We start from the raw sequence: 19,734 nt of genomic DNA on the forward strand, positions 1-19,734 counted from the left end.
CAAGAAGTTTAAAGTCCATAGGAGTGTAGCCAACCTTCCTGGAAGTGGCCACAAGAGGAAAATCAAGCCAGATTAAACAAAAGAATAGTACAAATGGTGGACAAAGTGGGTCCTTTTTTCTTGTCGTGGAAGGGTACTAACAAATTTGTTCACGGCTCTATGTTAGCACACACATATGAAACAACTCCCCCCCCATCACAACGTGAATAAATACAAATGAAATGTCTTTGTATTGAGATCATTTATTGAAATTTGTTGTACATATTTTAGTAAGAATTTGTTTTTTTTATCGACAGCAGACCAATTCAATTTGGCCAACATATTGTATGTCTGTTATTAATATAAACTTTCTTTCATAGATCAAACGCAACATATCTTTCAATGTGAACAACCAGGAACAATCATTGAACAAGTGTACATGGGAGAACCAAACAAGACTGACATAGATAATATCGTACCATATAAAAAAAAAGCAGCTGTGGAGTTCATTGTATAAGAACCATGTTGGTCTTTTTCCATTTTTAAAATAATAAAAAAAAAAAAAAAAAATATCTAGAGACAATAAAAATATGTAAACTAATATAACACGCTGAAAGGTCTCTGTGACTAGCTAGAGAGTTTATAAGCTTCTAGATATATGGCTCTTGAAACATGTTTAATTCTTCCCTAAGAGGATTAGTCTACCAACAACTTGCATTTTAGCTTTGGTTGGATATTGTTGGTTTGAAACAACCACAGGCTTCCTCTGTCCGGCCTGAACTCTAGTGGCAAGATCCCTGTTTTGAACTTCTTTGCTTAGACCACCTGTGGGGCCTTTATGATGGAGTCTCTCTCTCCATGCTGGCGTTTTTCTTTATTATAGATTAGAAAGCAAGACTCAATGTCAGGGAAACTCAGAAGATTTTGACTAGATACTGGACAGAAGAAGCTAGTGGCTCATTCAGCCCACCAGTATTCACTAACAGAGTGGCGTTCACACTGTAAGAGTGGCTGTAATTAGCTATTACATTCAATCACAAATGGATAAGAGGATGGTTCTGTTTTCTGGCCATGCACAGCTGAAGGTCAAAGTGAACTTGACCCCATTTCAAGAAAAAACCTAGAAGTAAGAAATCTGTAGGATGTAAAACATATTTTGTATCATATAACAAAAACAGCAAATATGTTTGTATGACATTAAAACTTGATGAGTAAAATAAAAAAAAAAATATATTCCACTAAAAACTGGTGGAATATTTTCTGTAATTAAAAAACAAACAATTGAACACAAAACTAATAATAAACTAAATATACTGAATCATATATTAATTCCTCTGGTAGATACAATTCTTATCAATGACTGATCATGTGCAAAACACATTTCTATACATACACAACTCACTCCTGTCCTGTTCAAGATTGCTTCAGATTTTGAAGTGGACGTCCAGTTTATGTTGAAAACAAACCACTTTAAGCCAACAAAATAAATTGCAAGATAGTTTTCTTTTAGGCTCCATGCACGCTGGCTTAAAAAATGCTGCTCCTAGAGGAGTTTAGCGTTTTGCCTGTAGTAATGTTATCCTATGAGTCAATGCACATTAAGTAGTCTACAGGCGTTTTTATAAGTTCAGCACTTAGAAGCAGAAAAAAACTCCTTTTGTTTTGTTTTTGAGAGTGTTTTCCTAAAAGAAAAAAAAACGCTAAATGTTCCTAAACACCAGTATAAAAAAAACGTTTTTTTTCTGCCAAGAGGACTGGCTTTTTTAAACTAGTGTGCATGGAGCCTTAGAAAGCTTTATTACAGAGCCATGTCTGATTGTGTTCTGTAGATACTGAAAAAGATTGATCTAGTGTACTTAAATCTTGCTGAAAGAGCATTACAGTGGAGGTATTGCCTTTACTATATCCACAGTTCTCCCAGAATGCCTTTAACCAAGGATGCAACTCTCAGTGCAGTAAAAGAGGGGAAGTAACTAGGGTTACCAGTAATTTGATCAAAGGATCAGGAAATATAGATTTGGAAAGCCCTGTCTACAAACAGTAATCTTACATTAACCACTGAAATGCCATCTAGTGACTCTGAAGAAGAGGCAAGTCGTCGAAACGCATCAGCCTATTGGATGTCTACACTCCCTATTGCGGACTGTTACTCAGCTCGGTGTTGACTCAGCTGTTCTTTATGATGTGCCTTGACTATATTGTCGTTTGTGAGTACAACACCCACTTTATTTTTTTTTAAACATTTTTTATGGTAATGCACTAGGCCTGTGCACCCTTTGTTTTTTCTTTCCTCATACTGAACTCCAGTGTCTTCACACAGCGAAGTTTAGAGTTCAGTGTGTGCATGGGGTGCTTCTGGATTATGAAAATGCAAGACGTTCAATGGGAATTTCTATTAATGTTCATGTTTAAAGAAAAATTACCAGCAATTACAGGCAATGTGGCTGTTTACAAACTTGTCTGGAGTGCCTAAAGAGTAAACCAGAGGTACAGTGACAGATACACTTGATAGCCCTTCGGTTGCTATTGTGCTCCGCTCCTCAACAGCACTGTATGCCTGCTGCAGCCCTTGGTAATACTGAGTACGTTTGAGTATAGGGGTGCGTGTGACCTCCCATTTCTCCCATCATGCCCGTAGGAGTGGGAGCAGATCAAAAATCTTGTGTAAGTTCGGGAGCAGACTGGCTCAGAGCTTATGCAGTTTTATCTCACGAGGTTCACTTTAATTGCCTTTTCAGAGGTTTTCCACTGCTCCAGTTTCCAGTCTGGCCTGCAAGGTTTCCATTTGTGAAAGCCAGCAAGCCTAGCAAAATAACTAAGACTCTTCACAAAGAGCACCCTTTGATGGAAGACCATTGTTATTGCACGCCTGTCCCACTGTCTGTTCCTCCAATCTTTTCTTTTTGCAAAGAAATGGCATCTTCATATCTGACACAGTTCAGGGTGTGTACGATGCCTGGTCCCTCGCAGTGTTCATCCACTGACCCCTCCATTACTACTCACTCCCATAGTGGCATAGGCTCCAGTGGATGAAACCTCAGCTCACAGCAAGATGCCAAGCATCCGACACAACTGGAAATGTGCCAGATGTGAAGAGGCCATTGCTGTGAAAGAAAGCAAAAATCAGAGGAATGGACAGCAGGACAGGTTAGTATTAATAAATTCTTATAACAAGGTGCTTTTTGTGAAAAGTTATTGGTAGCAACAGTCATGTTACCCACCTGAGCTCTGGAAGATTTTGCCCCCTTCGTGACAGGTAATTATTTTTTTTAATTTAGTACTGTGCCATTTTAACGTGTAATTGCACGGTCATACAATGTTGTAAGCAAACAAAATTTCTAATAGAGCCTTCATTTTGTGGTATTTGATCACCACTGGGATTTTATTTTTTGCAATATAATCTCAAAATTTTGAAAAAAACCCAAACAATATTTTCTACTTTCTGCTATAAAACATCCAATTAAAAAAGAGAAAAAAAAATCTAATTTCTTCATACATTTTGGCCAAGATGTATTCTTCTACATGTCTTTGGTACAAAAAAAATCCCAATAAGTGTATATGGATTGGCTTGCATAAAAGTTATAGCATCCACATACTATGGTATAGACACTGCAATTTTTATTTATAGTAGTAATGGCGGTGATCAGCGACTTATAGTGCGGACTGATTGTGCAGTGGAGAATCTGACATTGACGCTGATGGGAACTGACTACCTGCCACTGATATCCAAAGTGACACTAATACAGTGATTAGTGCTAAAAATATAGCCTGTCACTGTACTGATACTGGCTGGGAAGCAGTTAACATCTAGGGGCAATCAGGGAGTTAAATATGTGCCTAACAATGTTTAGTGTATGTACTGTGTGCTGTTTTAGTAAGCAATGTGTCGGATTTTACAGCCCTTCTCCTGGGTACCAGGGTGGAGTGTAACTACAGATCACTGCCTTGTTATAGCACTGAGTTATCTCCTCTTAAAGCTAAGGTTATTGAATGCATAGACGCTTTAAGTGATTTGCTCAGCCCTACATATCTCTGCCTAAAACGAGTGCTATTAGCCAAATTTTTTATGGGGCATGCTTAGAAGTAACAAATTTGTAGAATGACTGACAGAAGGAGAATTGGCTAGTCTTTCCCACTGATTCTAAAGAAAAAAAAAAGCCAAAATATGGAGAAGTGTCACAAAAACACATACTGCTGTTGTGTATCTTCATCCCTTTCCTTGTGTCTCCTGAGATTCTTCTGCCTATAACTAATCAATTCCCCAGGTAGTTCCCTTACTTTTCTGTCGTCTTTGCCATGAAGGTTTATAGACTGGCACTATTCTCTGTCAACAGAAAAAAAAGATAAGCCTGTAACAGCGAAAGCCATAATGCTAAGGTACTGATGACTGCCATCCATTATATTACCTTTATATGTCACAATGCATGCCATAGCTAGCAATGAGCCCTTAGTATAATGAAGGCAAGTAGCAGAACCACAAAATACCTGTACATGTAATGGTTTAAGTTATGGACAGGCCTATAGGTGCATCCCTGGCAGCCCTGCTACTTCAGGAAAGCCACCAAGCCTGGATTCATGAAAATAGGATAAGGCTACACTGGAACTCCCCTACATGTGGCAGCAGAAAAACGGTACACGCGGCAAAAATGTGTGTAAACGTGGTGCAGCATTTAGCCATGTTTAGCGCTTGGATGTTTATTCATTTCATTGACCAGAGTACTTTCCATTGAAATGAATAAAGGCCCAAGCTCTAAGTGTGGCTAGAACTTAGATGCATTTACATGTGTTTTTGCCACGTTTGGCATTTTTTTTTTTTACCCAAAACGTTCTTGAACATGATTCTTCTGCATTCAGTGGAGGGACATTTAACTGCCCCTGAACTCTACTGCTCCTAAACTCTGGTGAAAGCCTATGTGTACATGGACACAAAGGCTTATTGAGTTGAGCTCAGGGGCTTTGGTAAAAAATTCACCAAAGGTTCTAAACTCACATTTAGTAAGAGCAGTGAACATGAGGTCTAAAAGAACCATTCTGCACAAATATATAGTTAAGTAAGGCTTGTGGGCACCTTCAATTATTCAGTCACTTTTAGGGAAGAACAGAAGGGATTATAGACATTTATATTGTAAAGCGCTGAGCAAACTCTTGGCGCTATATAAATCCTGTATAATAATATACAAGGAGACTCTGAGAGACAGTGTCACTGTCTGTTCAATCCTGCGCATATAAAGGGAGGAAAGTGGTGCAGTAACACATGGTAACGCATTGGAATAAAACATTTCTACAACTGCTGAGTAGCAATGTCCCAGTTCAGCTATTCGATCACAAATGTACTACATATTTTTGCACCTGAGGAAATGTCATTATAACCAAAATTTGTGCAATTTATAATCTGTGTAGTCCTGAGATTGTCAGTTTAGAATCATTAAACCTACATTGTCAGTTGTCTGCAAAATGTCAATGTTATTTAAAAGAAATTCTCCAATGTTTCCACCCTCTGGTGGCCTACAGCTTTTCTAATAAACAGACAGGACCACACAATTAGTGTAAATGAAGACATGGAAATGTATGGGGTTGATTTCACTGCTATACCACCAGAATGAATAGCTGTTTATCATTAGGAAAGGTGCCTGTTAGGTGTGGGTAGTGAAGGGCAACATTTCCTACAAAGCCAAACAGCTTCCCCCTGCTTTCCAATTACCGTAGTCTAAGTGACAGTGGTTCAGGAGAGCTCAGGAAATCAATCTCCACAGCCTACAAGATGCTCAGGCATGTCATCACCTGAGCACAGACATTCAGGGCTGGGCACAAATGTTTCCTTGGAAAAGGGGACCTGAAACCTGTTAGGAATTTACTAATCTTAACCAGGATGGTTGGAGACAGCTTGAACCAACTTCCAATTGGACACAATGGACTCAACAGTAATTGAGTTTATACATTCTTGTTATATACAGAGAATCTAGGTTACTTTAATGTGGTTGAAAAAGGACCGAGAGCCTAGAAACTAAACAAAACTAATAGAGCCAGGACTGGGAGACACTAACAGAAACTCATAGATAACATATCTCGTTTCAGGTCACCAAAAAATCTAACAATGGGAAGCATCAGCTTTCAGTTCCATAAGATCAACGTGATCTTTTCACCATGAGCCTTGGCCATTTAAAAAAAAATAGTATATAGTTCTTAATGTAAAAGCAAAGCCCACAGCAAAGATGGTGCTGAATAGACAAACCCCTGTTGCATGCAGTTCATTTATTAATATATTAAGTTCACAAACACCTGAAAACACAAAATGAAATTCTGGTCTCATGGCTTATCTTTTCTACATTTCCCTTTAAAAGCTGCTGCCCAGGATTAGAGGTCAATTTTGAGCTGTACATCTTTAGCATTTGACATAATTCAGGGCAAGATGGAAACTGAAAAGCTGGTAACGTGATAATTCATCTCTGCCTCTCATTCTAAGGGTTGCTGATCGGGAGGAGCGATCACTGCTGTGCTGTATGGAAGTAGCATCTGACAAAGGCTATCTTGCTGAACATAAGTTTACCAGCAGACATTCTGGGTTTATTTACTAAAGCTGGAGAATGCAAAATCAGACTCACTTCTGCATAGAAACCAATCAGCTTCCAGGTTTCATTGCCAAAGCTTCATTGAACAAGCTGAGGTTAGAAGCTGATTGGTTTCTATGCAGAAGGGAGTCTGATTTTGGACTCTCCAGCTTTAGTAAATAAACCCCTCTGTGACCATAAAGCAAGAGTATCTCTTATTGCCCAAGGACAACCTCTTATTGTCAGACTCTCTGCTCATCTCCAGAGATAAAGCCAGGAGATGCATTATGCAAATATGAACTTTTCTCCACCTTCCCCATTTGTCCTTTAATGTGATGGGGTGCTTGACTGACCAATATTAGTTGAAGTCAGGGACCACGCTGGACTCCTTCAGGTATTTATAATAGTTTTTTTTTCATGATTCTGGGGTCAATGGTGGTGTTAACCTCCATTTGGAGGACTGGGCTGCTACCTTACTGGTACGACAGCAATGTTGGTTCAGTGACAGTGACATCTTTTGAGATCCAACTCATTTACCATTATTTTTATATATTTATGGATCTATATCGTTTTTTTTATTTTGTACCATTATTAATATTCATTTAAGAAATCATGAACATTACACTTTTTTTTAATGCCTTTTGATATCCAACTCGTTTCACTCATATAATTGCAACTGGATCTCATAATTTATATGCAATCTGCTCTGACCCTGTACATATACATATGTATGTATACTGTTTTTTTGTTTTAGCTCCACAACAATTGCCAACTGTACATTGTTTATTCTTTTTTGCTTTTATGTTTATATTTTCATGTTAGGCCTGAAGAAGGGGGAGCTAATTTCTCCTAAACACGGCTCATCCTGTAAATCCATTATCTTTAATAAAAGATAGTAACCTTTCCAACGAACGTGATATTATTCTGGACTCTGGCGCTCCTCTCTCCTCATCCAAATACCTGACTGGCCAATAGGAAGACTGATGAGCTAAGAGGGGAAGGGACAAGGTCCAGTCTGACTTTAACACTAAAGGTAAGATATGCATATAGCTTAATTTCAGCTTGCTGTGTCTCTGGATCTACATATTGCTTTGACCCGCTCTTTTCACTGAAGGCAATGTCTGTTCACCTCAAGTAAGAGCTGCCATATTTGATAGCCACCAACTAAGTAATTAATAATTAGCCATTGCTGCATAGTAAAAACACATGGGACATGGAAGCAACCTTGTACAGGGATGTTGACAACACAGAGAAGTCAACATGGAATGTGGTTAAATGTCTGTTAAGTTCTTTAATGCTTTGCAACAAGTTAGGTTGCACCTCCTTCTTCGTTTCAGGATGCCATTATACTTATGTTTGATTTGAACCATTTATGATTCAAAAATAGACAAAAAATAGTCCTGTTCTGTGCTTACAATTCCAGGTCTCATTCACAGTCAGAGATTTCACTTGGTAAAATTTGCCGATTGTGTAAAACTCTTGCATTAGTGGAAATAACCTATAAAACCAGGAAAGCTGCTTACATTCAAATAACATCCCCAAAATGTGCAGTGCATTAGTGCTACTTATGGATCTCTGCCTTCATTTAAAAAAACAAAACAAAAAAAACATTACTATGTGGAAAACAAATACATCATGATTGTTTTGCAAATTGTAAAACTTCACCCACTCTTCTGGTACTTTGTAACGGACAGCAATGCTTTGTAGGTTTGACTTCTCGGTTCCACCTACTACTAGCATGATTTGTATCTGCTGGATTATCCACTTGTTTTCATTATCGAAAATGCACCAAAAAGACTGACCACCAGGAAGCCTGTGAAGCCAATCAACCTTCATGTGCAAAGTAAAAATCCAGTTTTGTATGGACCAGGCCTTCAAAGGATAATTTCAGCCAAAACTGAGCAAATCAGATTTCTGTAGATGAGGGTGCATTCTACTATTTATGTGCTTTTTTTATCCAGTGGGGATTAGATCTGACTGCTGACATTCATTTACATTGCACCTTGGTGCCTCGCTACCACCTATAAAGTAGGAGTCTGACGACTTGGTTGCATTTTCCATTAGACAAGGTGTGAATGAAATATTCAGCAGTGAGAATAAGCCCTTCCACCCCACAAAAATGAGACAAAAATGGGAAAACAAGTGCAGAGATCTCACCTCTAGATTCAATGAATGGTTCATTAAAAGGTGGAATGATACTGATTGTGATACATTAAAATGTAGACTCCAAAATAAACCACATGAATGGGTATGCAATGGGTGAGGAGAACAATAACATAGAGGCCTGTATACATGAGGAATCTAGTTTTGTTAAACAATTGGGAAAAAAACATGCAATGAATTTCACTGGTTTGGTGTGCTTGTCACATACCCAGGCATCAGAGCACTGAAAACCATTCATGCCAGGCTCAAAAAAGCCAAAGTGCCAATTTGGAGATCAGCTAAACCAGTTTGAACAATACTTATTACCCATAGCCCTGAAGAAGGGTTCTTCAAACTCCTGAAGCATGTTGGCTGTTTTTCCCCAATTTTCTGAATAATAAAGCAAGAGATTCTTCTTTAATACAAGCCTCATGACTCTATATTATGGTGCTCCTTGCCCATTGTATACCTTTACACACTGTTGAAGGACCCCCTACCCTGACTGGTCCCTCTACAAGTTAAGAATACAGTGGAAACCCTCTGCACACGGGTCTTCCACAACTAAGAAGAAAAACATCAACAATTATATCACCCATCCAGTGCCAGCCACCATACTAACGAAGGAGACAAGAATGACATGTGACATGGTGAGAGTTGGTCCTCAGAACAGGGGTAGGCAACCAAAAGGCACATGTTCCCTACACCTCCAGAAGTCTTGCTTAAAATCTTACACAGAGGATCATACAATGCTTTAACTGGTGTTAGTTCTTTTTAAATGCGATCGAGGCTATAGAAATATCGATATTATTTACAGGTCATGATTTGAAATACTCTGCTTATTTGGAATAATTTGTTGGCCTGATGACAGAGGGATGACTGAAATTTTCTTTGTGCCTCTGTCTTGGATCTTTATCACGATTACCTCTTAATCTACCAAATAATTCATCTTCATTGAGAATTAACTCATCTTTGTACTGGTCATCTAAAATTAGTTAATACTGAACAGGAGCTTATAAGCCCTCACAATCTCTGTGCTCTCTTGATACCCATTGTGATTGGGACTCTTGATTTTCACATTTTTTCATGGGAAAGAAGAAAAAACATCAAGATTTCAGGAGAACTGAATTGGTAACTCTGGCTTAACAACAGTGAATCTTGGGTCCAGTTTGGGGATGAAGTTATTGAAGTTCTTGGAGGCTTCAGAACCAAAAACATCCAAGGCTTTCCGGTTCATTAGTTTAAACCTAAGAAGAGAAATGCAGAATAAGCATGCCAGATTGTAACATTACCAAAATACAATATGTTAAACCCAAAGGTTTTTGTGCAACTATATTTTAAAGCTAAAGATGAAGAAGGTTAATTCTAACTATTCTGAAAACCCCCCCCCTCCTCCTACCTATCCTGTATAAAAAAAAAAAAAGTGTGTGTACTTACTATTTCTAATCCGCTCCAGTCCAGTCACATGATCCTGCAGCTCTGGCCTCCCTGTGTCAGTGAGCGGCTGCTGCAGGACAGAGGAGGGAGCACCGACGACAGCAGGGCCATGAGAACCTATGGGTGATATCATGGCTCTTTGAAGTCACAGCTGTTGCCGTGAGCTCCCTTAGAAAACAGAGTCGGAGATGCAGAATCACGTGACCCAACCAGAATTAAAAAAAAGGAAGAACTTTTTATAAAGGGCATGAAGGATAGGTAGCTAATGTTAGGCTTTATTACCACTTTAAACTCTTTGGTCTCAGATAAATGCATTTCTAGAATTCTAAAGCTCCACTAATATGCATCTGGAGTTTAAAATTCAATAAAAGCACCCCTAATCTTAGCTTTCCATGATGAAATGTCATCACTCAATGTCTTTGCTATAGGTGCGGCTTATGTTCTGCTGTGCTATATATTAGGCAGAGTGATAGGCAAACAGTTTTGCTGTACTAAATAGCACAACAGAACAACTTAGAGGTCACCAAGTACAGAAGCAGAGTGCTTGCAGACTGTGGCGGTATAACAAATAGGACTGTTCCTAAATCATTTATATTTGACCTGTCCTTCAAAAACTGCTTCATGTCCGTGACTTATTTGTAGAAAATATTTATTATACTAAACATTTATAATATGGTGTAGTCCAATCACAACACTCCACTTTAGCCAAAATGAAAAACGAAAAAATTTGTCTCAAGCTTTGTGTTACTTTTTTTTTTTAGCAATCTCTTTTTGGGTTGATTTTTATGTTTTGCTATCACCGAGCCACTCCAAATAATGCAGGTCTCGGAAGGTTCTCATCTACCTAGGTCATAGTACAGCTAATAGTAGTCACAGTCAACTGGACTTGTTCTGTAATGTTGAAAGTGATTCAGAAAATAGTAGTAGTGGCTAATGATTCATACTCTGAATGGTCCAAGGTTGTCAGTGGTGTACCCCAAGGTTCAATTTTGGGACCCTTACTTTTTAATATATTTATAAATGATATAGGGTCTGGGATTATAAATCCCATTTCAGTCTTTGCAGATGACACCAAGCTGTGCAGTGGAATAACGTCCTTACAGGATGTCTCCAACTTACAAGCCGACCTCAATGCACTGTTTAATTGGGCAACTATGTGGCAAATGAGGTTTAATGTTGATAAATGTAAGGTTATGGCTAAGAATATACATGCACAGGGCTGGACTGACAATTCATGGGGCCCCTGGGCAACAGGGGATCATGGGGCCCCTGTGTCCTCATCCATACTCAAACAACACCCAAAAAAAAGCCTATGAAAAGTACTAGGGGCATCTTGTGGGGCCCCCTAATGACCCTGGGCCCTCGGGCACCGCCCAAGTACCCGAATGGTCAGTCCGCCCCTGTGCATGCATCATACATAATAGGGGGGTACAACTGGGGAAATCAATGGTGGAGAAGGATCTGGGAGTTCTGGTAGATCACAAGCTTAATAATGGCATGCAATGCCAAGCTGCGGTTTCTAAAGCGAGCAAAATCCTCTCTTGTATTAAAAGAGGTATAGACTCCAGAGAGAGAGATATCATATTACTCGGTACAAATCATTAGTAAGACCTCATCTGGAATATGCAGTTCACTTTTGGGCACCAATTCACAAAAAGAACATTGGGGAACTGGAGAAAGTACAGAGAAGGGCAACTAAACTGATAAGAGGCATGGAGGAGATCAGCTATGAGGAAAGATTAGAGGAACTGAATTTATTCTCTCTTGAGAAGAGGCGATTAAGGGGGGATATGATCAACATGTATAATACATAAGGGGGGATATGATCTCCATGTATAATACATAAGGAGGGATATGATCTCCATGTATAAATACATCAGTGGTTCATATAGTGAACTCGGTGTAGAGTTATTCACCCTGAGGTCATCACAGAGGACAAGGGGGCACTCTTTACGTCTGGAGGAAAAGGGATTTAATCTCAAAATATGGAAAGGTTTCTTCACAGTGAGAGCTGTGAAAATGTGGAATAGACTCCCTCAAGAGTTGGTTCTGGCCAGCTCAGTGGATTGATTTAAAAAAAGGCCTGGATTCTTTCTTGGATACACAGAATATAACTGGATACTAACATTTATAGGTAACGTTGATCCAGGGAATATCCGATTGCCTCTCGGGGGATCAGGAAATATTTTTTACCGTGCAGGAAAAAATTGGATCATGCTTTGCTGTTTTTTTTTGCCATTCTCTGGATCAACTGTGGGTGTAGGATTATATTTTTTTTTATATGGTTGAAGTAGATGGACTTTGTCTTTTTTCAGCCAGACTAACTATGTAACTATGTGTTGAAAGTCCATTTTCCTTAAAATATAGGAACACTGCGGAGTCTTGAACTGTAGATGATGGGACAAAGCAACTAGAACAGAGTGTCCCATGTTGTTCTTGAACAATCAGCATCTGCCTTGACAAAACCTGGTGATTGAATTAAGTTATTGGTGCTACCTGTGTGGATATAAATGCTGGGGTAGATTTCTGACACTCATTGGAACTGAAAGTGGCTTTGATGAGTTATAAAACATCTCCAATATTACAGAACAAGTCAAGCTGAATGTGACCAGCTATTACTAGTTTTGCAAATAATGCAGTGATCAGAAAATTAAGTATTTGGAGAATGAAAGCAAAAATAGACACCATTAATCCTACACCATAGATGTCCAGGGAGCGGTAAAACACACAAATAGGGTATTTCCATTTGACATGAAAATTTGCTGAATGTTTTGCAGTTTAGAATATACCTACAGTATACTCAAATGTATATATACACTCACCAGCCATTTTGCCAGGTACACCTTGCTAGTACCGGGTTGGATCCCCTTTTGCCTTCAGAACTACCTTAATTCTTTGTGGCATAGATTCAACAAGGTGTTGGAAATATTCCTCAGAGATTTTGGTCCATATTGACATGAGTTACTGTTGCCTTTTTATCACCTCAAACCAGTCTGCGCATTCTCCTCTGACATCAACAAGGCATTTTGTCCACACAACTGCCGCTCACTAGATATTTTCTCTTTTTCAGACCATTCTCTGTAAACACTAGAGATGGTTGTGTGTGACAATCCCAGTAGATCAACAGTTTTTGAAATACTCAGACCAGCCCGTCTGGCACCAACAACCATGTTATGTTCAAAATCACTTAAATCCTCTTTCTTCCCCATTTTGGTGCTCGGCGTGAACTTCAGCAAGTCCTCTTCACCATGCCTGAATGCATTGAGTTGCTTCCATGTGACTGACTGACTAGCAGTTTGTGTTACCAAGCAATTGCACAGGTGTGCCTAATAAAGTGGCTGGTGAGTGTAAATCTCTGTAAAAAGTTTTTCTGGTATGAATACAAATGCTAAAATGCTGTTCCTGGCTCACTTCCGTGCTGGTCATAAGTCTGACTTAGATATCTGGTGAACTGATCTCTGTTAAAACAGAGACTTAGTTATTCTGAACTCTGATTCTCTTGTTTACCAGAAAACACACAGCAAATTACTTTGACCAGCAGTGAAAGGAGCATGGAGCAGCACATCCTCCAGGAAAGGTGACATTTAACTAGAGGTCTGCTTTAACTACAAAGCCATACATGTAAAGTCAACTGATCAATCATGTATCTGATTGCTTTGAACAAGATTTTGTGACAATAATGGTCTGCACATGGTGAAATAATAATTTGAATTCAATTGGATCTTTCATCAGCCCTCATCTAGATGAAACTTATGTATCAAACACGTCCTTTTAGTGCAAGTGATGACTGACAGATTCATAAATAACCACTGCACTTGATTGCCACAAATATGGCCAGAATAAAACCAAAATATCAAATGAATACAACCACAATACGGCAGATTTACATACAGTAACTTACCTGCCCTTTGTTAGTCTCAATAGAAACTTCCAATAAGAAGGCCTTAAATTCTGAACTTCCATAACAGCCTAAAGGATATACAAATACGGAAATGAGATCATGTCAACTATCATTCAACCACTAGAGGGTGTTACAGGACCTTCTCATATCTGAACAAATCCAATCTGCGGGCTCCAGTAATACACTGAAATTATATTCCTTGATATTTGTTTGTGTGTGTTTCTGAAAAGGAAAGTACACTGATCTCTTTTAACCATTTGCCGTCTGTATGTGGTTATACGGTCTGGACTTCAAGTGGTAAAACAATTTTGCTATATGACTGGGTTCAGAGCTATTGAACTCCCGGCTGAAAAGCAGGTATGTGCTTAATAGACTGAAGAGGAAGGCAGGGGAGACATTAGGGGTTTAATAGGCCTCTGATGTCTTTATAAAGAGAAGCTGTCATCTACCAATGCCATCACATAAGGTGATTAATAGCCCACTTTAGACAGCCATAAAGTTAATTGAAAAAAATTGTAAAAACTTAAATCATCGCCCCATGCACAGACACAAATGCAACGTAGGGTGTGCATATGTATGTAAACGGATTATACTACACATATTAGGTATCAACACGAACGCCAGAGAGAGAGAGAGCAATCATTTTAGGGCCATCATTCAGGGTTATCTCCACACTGAAGAGTTGTAAACGCTTTTAAAGTGTTGACGATTTTGGGTCCTGTTGTTTTTTACCAGTTCAGCTTAGGGGAGAAAGGGAAGAACAAGTTAGGGCTGTTCCATATTTGTATGAGTGTTCAAATGTTTAGATCTTAAAGGAGTTCACCTTTCAAGAAAAAATAATAAATGCATATATTTTTGCAGGAGAAAAAAATCTGCATTATAATTTTTTCCTGCAGAAGTCTGGAAAGCATAGCACCCATGATCAGTGCATCAGGAGTGCAATGGTCAGGCATCTGCAGACAATCCCCACAGCGTTCCGCTGGTACCTTCATACAGGATGGATGTTGAAAGCTGCAGGACTTGTTAATGAACTACGAGAGCGTCATCAGTGCCCTCACAGTTCATACAAAACCACAAGCCGTCAGCTGCGGTGGCTGACGGTATTTGTAGTTCATTCATTCACAGGAAACTGTGAACAAATGACAAGGCCATGTGGGTGGGCCCCTAACGCTTGTGCTGTTTTTAAAAAAAAAAACAACTTTCAACACTACCAAGCAGAAAGAACACAAGTACATAAAATAAGCAAACAAGGCTGCCTATGTGTACATAGATATTTACAAACTACAAGGTTTTGTAACATTTCGGCACACATTAATATTATTTAAATTAGCCAGATATCTTAAAACAATGCAAAACACGTAATATGAAAGTAGATTTCTCTTAATTACTTACTGCATGGAAGCAGATAGCCGTAGACACTGCATAGATGACGCTATCTGCATGGGGGAAGTATGGACACCTCCCAGCTTCAATTCCTTTGAAGTACATTATCTGTAAGAAAATGGAATGCAATGCATTTCTCAGGGTTGCAGAATTTTTTTTTTTTTTTTGCAACCAATTCATGCAAAAAACGTAGTGCATATATACCCGAAGATTTTTTTAACAATTGTAGCATTGTAATAATGCCAGCGTATGTCCAGGGCTTAAAAGGGCTAAAGCGAATGTTCTGAACCAGCCTATCTTTTTGTTTTTCCTGATGGATACCCAGTGGCGTAGTGTGGATGGTCAGCTCCTGGGGCAAGGTTAAGTAATTTGAGCCCCCTAACCCATGCACTTTTAGCACTCCCTCTATCCATATCCCTCTTTCTTTTTTATTCCATTACTTCTTCTCACTCTTTTACTTTCTCACTCTCCCTCTCCACCATTTATTCTCTCTTCTCCCCCTTTTTTCTCTCCTTCTTTCCTTTTCCTCACTTGCTCTATTTCTCTTTCTTTCTCTCTCTTTTTCTTTGCTTCTCTCTTCTTCCCCCTCTCCCATGTATTCTTTTTTCCCTCCTTTCACACTTTATCCCTCTTTTTTTCACTCTTTTTCATTCCTTTTCTCTCTGTTTTCCTGCTTTCCCTTTTACCTCTCTTTATCCCTATTTCTTGTTTTCTATTTCTCCTGCTTGTTTTTCGCTCACTTTTTTTCTCTCTCTCTAAATTCCTTCCCCAACACCCCCTATTGCCCCCCCCCCTCTTTTTTTTCTTTCAACGAAACACTGAAAATGTAAACTGAACATTCCCACCATAGGACTCTGAATCCCATCATGGTGGGCTTTGTCATAAAAGACCTTCAGGGACTCGGTCTCCCTTACATCTGGGGTCCACTCCCCTACACCTGGTCTGAACAAACACTGCACCATGTTCCATTGTGCAGGGTCCAGTGTTGTAAAGCAGTATTACAGGCAAACCTCGAAGATTCTTCTCTCCTTATCAACGAGGCTCATGTACCATCCATTTTAGCTAACCGACCTTCGAATGGATCTGATTCCAGTCCTTGATTCACAGAAAAACCGTTTTGGACCTCCAGGTGTGCCCCAGGTAGAGCACATGCAGCATCAGTGACCATCACCTTATAAACACTGGTGAAAAACCTGAGGTACTTCCTGTATAGGAGGGGTTATATATGGTAGGACTTCCTGTTTAATTGATCTGCCAGTGTCCATTCACCTATAGGTGGCGCATAACTCACACAGTCATGAATATACGCTGCTCTGTTTCCCATGATGTATGATAAAGAAATGTTGTTTTCCCTACAATGACAGGTACACTTTTCCTTTCAACCACACAAATTTTCTTTAACTAATCTTTACCCCATTTATTATTGTATATATTTCCTCTATGATCTTCTGTTCAGAAAATACAGTATGCAGGGAGCATGTGCCAGTTATAGCAGTATAAAACAGGAAGATTCTGCCTTTTCAGAGTTCATTCAAACAAATCACTCATTATCAGTGCTGAAATCCATCACTTCATTACTCAGTTACACTCCACACAAATACTTATTTTCTTCAGTTTCTGAGAAGTGCTGAATATTTTTATATGCTCTATTTACAGCCGTGCTATTAGGAGACTCACCTCTACCAGTTTGGATGCCAGGTACATGGAGATGGTGGTGCTTTTATAAAACATCATGGAGATTCCTGCCAGAAACCCTAATGATAATAAAGAAGAAACACTCTAGGTTGGATTTAAATATTTAAGAGAGAATAGAGAGAGAAGAGAGGGAGAGAAAACACAGAGGGAGAGAAAACACAGAGAGAGAGAGAGAGAGAGAGAGAGAGAGAGGGGGGGGGGGAGGAAAGAGAGAAAAGAGGAGAGAGAGAGGAGGAGGGCGAGAGAGAGAGAGAGGGGGGGGAGAGAGAATGAGAGGGAGGAGGAAAGAGAAAGGGGGAGAGAAAGGGGGAGAGAAAGGGGGAGAGAAAGGGGGAGAGAGAGAGAGAAAGAATGAGAGGGAAAGAAGAGCGAGAGAAAGAATGAGAGGGAGAGAAGAGAGGGAGAGAAGAGAGAGAAAGAATGAGAGGGAGAGAAGAGAGGGAGAGAAGAGAGAGAAAGAATGAGAGGGAGAGAAGAGAGAGAGAAAGAATGAGAGGGAGAAAAGAGAGAGAGATGGCCAAAGATCTGGTTAGAATTAAATGTTCTTTGGGGATTAGTAGTGGAAACTTAGATATGATTTTCAGCATATTAATAAACATAAAATGTGTACTCAATATGTCATGTTTATATATAACTACTTCTATATTCATTTTTACTTACAGATTTGCTATAGGACTTACCAGCTATGAGAGCATGAAGCTCATCATCCAAGTTCCGCACCCACCTCAAGAAGCAGCTTGTACCCTAAAATAAATAATTATGTATATACATTATACAACATTTAATTCAAATTTGACATCAATAGCTGTTCCTATGTTTTAAATAAACCAATAAATCAGTTTTTTAAAACTCATTCAAACGTCTAGCTCGGGTGGGCAAACTTTTTGACTTGAGGGCCGCAATGGGTTCATATATTAGACCCGGGGGCCGGACCAAGAGTAGATGAATGATGTGTATGTGTCATCCATAGTAAGTATAGTAATATTCCCCCATAGTAAGCATAGTAATACATCCCCCATATAGTAATTCATCCCCCATAGTAATTAATCCCCCATATAGTAATTAATCCCCCATATAGTAATTCATCCCCCATATAGTAATTCATCCCCCATATAGTAATTCATCCCCCCATAGTAATTCATCCCCCCTATAGTAATTCATCCCCCATATTAATTCATCCCCCATATTAAGTCCCCAAGTCCCCCCTGTGTCAATTTACTTACCTTTGCTCCGCGCGTTCCTCTCGCCATGTTCCCGCGCCGTTCCGGTCTTCAGGGCGGACTGTGAGAGGAGCCTAGTTCCCCTCACGTTCGTCACGCTGCCCCGCCTACACACATCCTGATAGCCATCCTGACAGTATCACGCTCCGCGGGCCGGATTAAAAGGTCCGCCGGGCCGTAGTTTGCTCATTGCTGGTCTAGCTGAACACAACTACAATATTAGGGCTATCTAAACTTGAACAAAAGGACAGGATTCTGGATCTTGCAGCCACAAAGCAAGTAAACAGACTACAGTGCTTGTTTTCACCAAGACTATAATATGACTTATCATGTGTTCACCATCGAAAGGTTATCAGCCATACCCCGTGTTAATAAAGAGACCTTGTCAATCTCCCAAAAAAAAAATAATCATACTGAAGTTTATAATACAGCCATAATATTCACCTCTCCAGAAGTCTTTTTCCCTTCCATTCCACTGTTGCAACCTTTGCGAGTTTGTTTGGCATTCAGTGCTTCTGGGAGTGCATCCCTTCGTTCTGTGTCTCCTTCCTCTAAGCCCTACATGACTGCTGTGACCTGAAGTGACGTCGAGGTCAGAGGAAGCAGCCATAGCACATTACAGGGAACACAGGCACCCAACACTCCATCTGCAGTGCTGGAATGGAGAGGAGGAAGGACACAGGCCCCTGGAGAGGTGAATATAGTGACTCTTCTCTTGAAGGAAAATTCAGGTACAATCATTTCTAAAGAGACTGACAGGTGTATGCAAACCTTTACAATGTGCTACCTGTTGGTCTACTAAATATACCATTGAAAGAGTTTTGTTACATTTGTTTGGTAAGTGCAAAAAAAATACCCATTGATCAGGTCATAAATTTAGAGCTGCTCTATGCACAATCCCTGTGTTATTTCAGTTAGTCTATGCTGAGATATAAGATTAGAAGGCTATAAGTAGGTTTGCAGGAATGGCACTGCCCACTCCACAAAATGCTTAGTTTTTTAGTTTGCAAGACTTGGGAGAAGAATGCATTTCTGGCACATCAATAGGTACACTCCAGGAACCCTCCAAGGATGTTCTGTGAAACGAAATGCATTAAACTGGGGCCTAGCAGTGATCAGCTCAGCTCAAGCGAACGGCATTAGCTGTTATGTGTTTTTCTGTTTCTGCTCTTGTAAGTATGTAATTGGCTTTTAATAATGTGTTTTAGAATTTACTACACTATGTGGCCCCTCCTTTCCTTTCCTATGCCTGAGACTGAGCTCCTTACTATTTGATGCTCTGCCGTGGGTCTATCATCCATCCTGCTGGGAGAAACTTTAGACTTTCCGGTCTAATGATAGATTGCACGCACTATTTGACCTCTTCTAATGTGGGGTCTTAGGCCTGTTGATATGGTGGTAATGACACTGTGGCTAGTGAAGGAGATTTAAA

General features: G+C 39.6%; 1 protein-coding gene across 1 annotated transcript in view; it reads right to left on the reverse strand.

Annotated features, from left to right (window-relative positions):
• Nucleotides 1–226: 226 nt before the first annotated feature.
• Nucleotides 227–19,734, reverse strand: part of TMEM135 (transmembrane protein 135) — a 488,083-nt gene continuing 468,575 nt past the window's right edge. Inside the window, exons 11-15 of the mRNA XM_089656743.1 lie at nucleotides 17,763–17,826; nucleotides 17,065–17,141; nucleotides 15,397–15,495; nucleotides 14,005–14,072; nucleotides 227–9,913 (exon numbers count right to left, since the gene is read on the reverse strand). Coding sequence (XP_089512869.1) covers nucleotides 9,781–9,913; nucleotides 14,005–14,072; nucleotides 15,397–15,495; nucleotides 17,065–17,141; nucleotides 17,763–17,826 — 441 coding nt within the window. The 3' untranslated portion in view covers nucleotides 227–9,780. The remainder of the gene's footprint in view (nucleotides 9,914–14,004; nucleotides 14,073–15,396; nucleotides 15,496–17,064; nucleotides 17,142–17,762; nucleotides 17,827–19,734) is intronic.

Source organism: Staurois parvus, unplaced genomic scaffold, assembly GCF_062004578.1.
Source record: "Staurois parvus isolate SC_StPar_1 unplaced genomic scaffold, SC_StPar_1.0 ptg000027l, whole genome shotgun sequence".
NCBI classification, from domain to species: Eukaryota; Metazoa; Chordata; class Amphibia; order Anura; family Ranidae; genus Staurois; species Staurois parvus.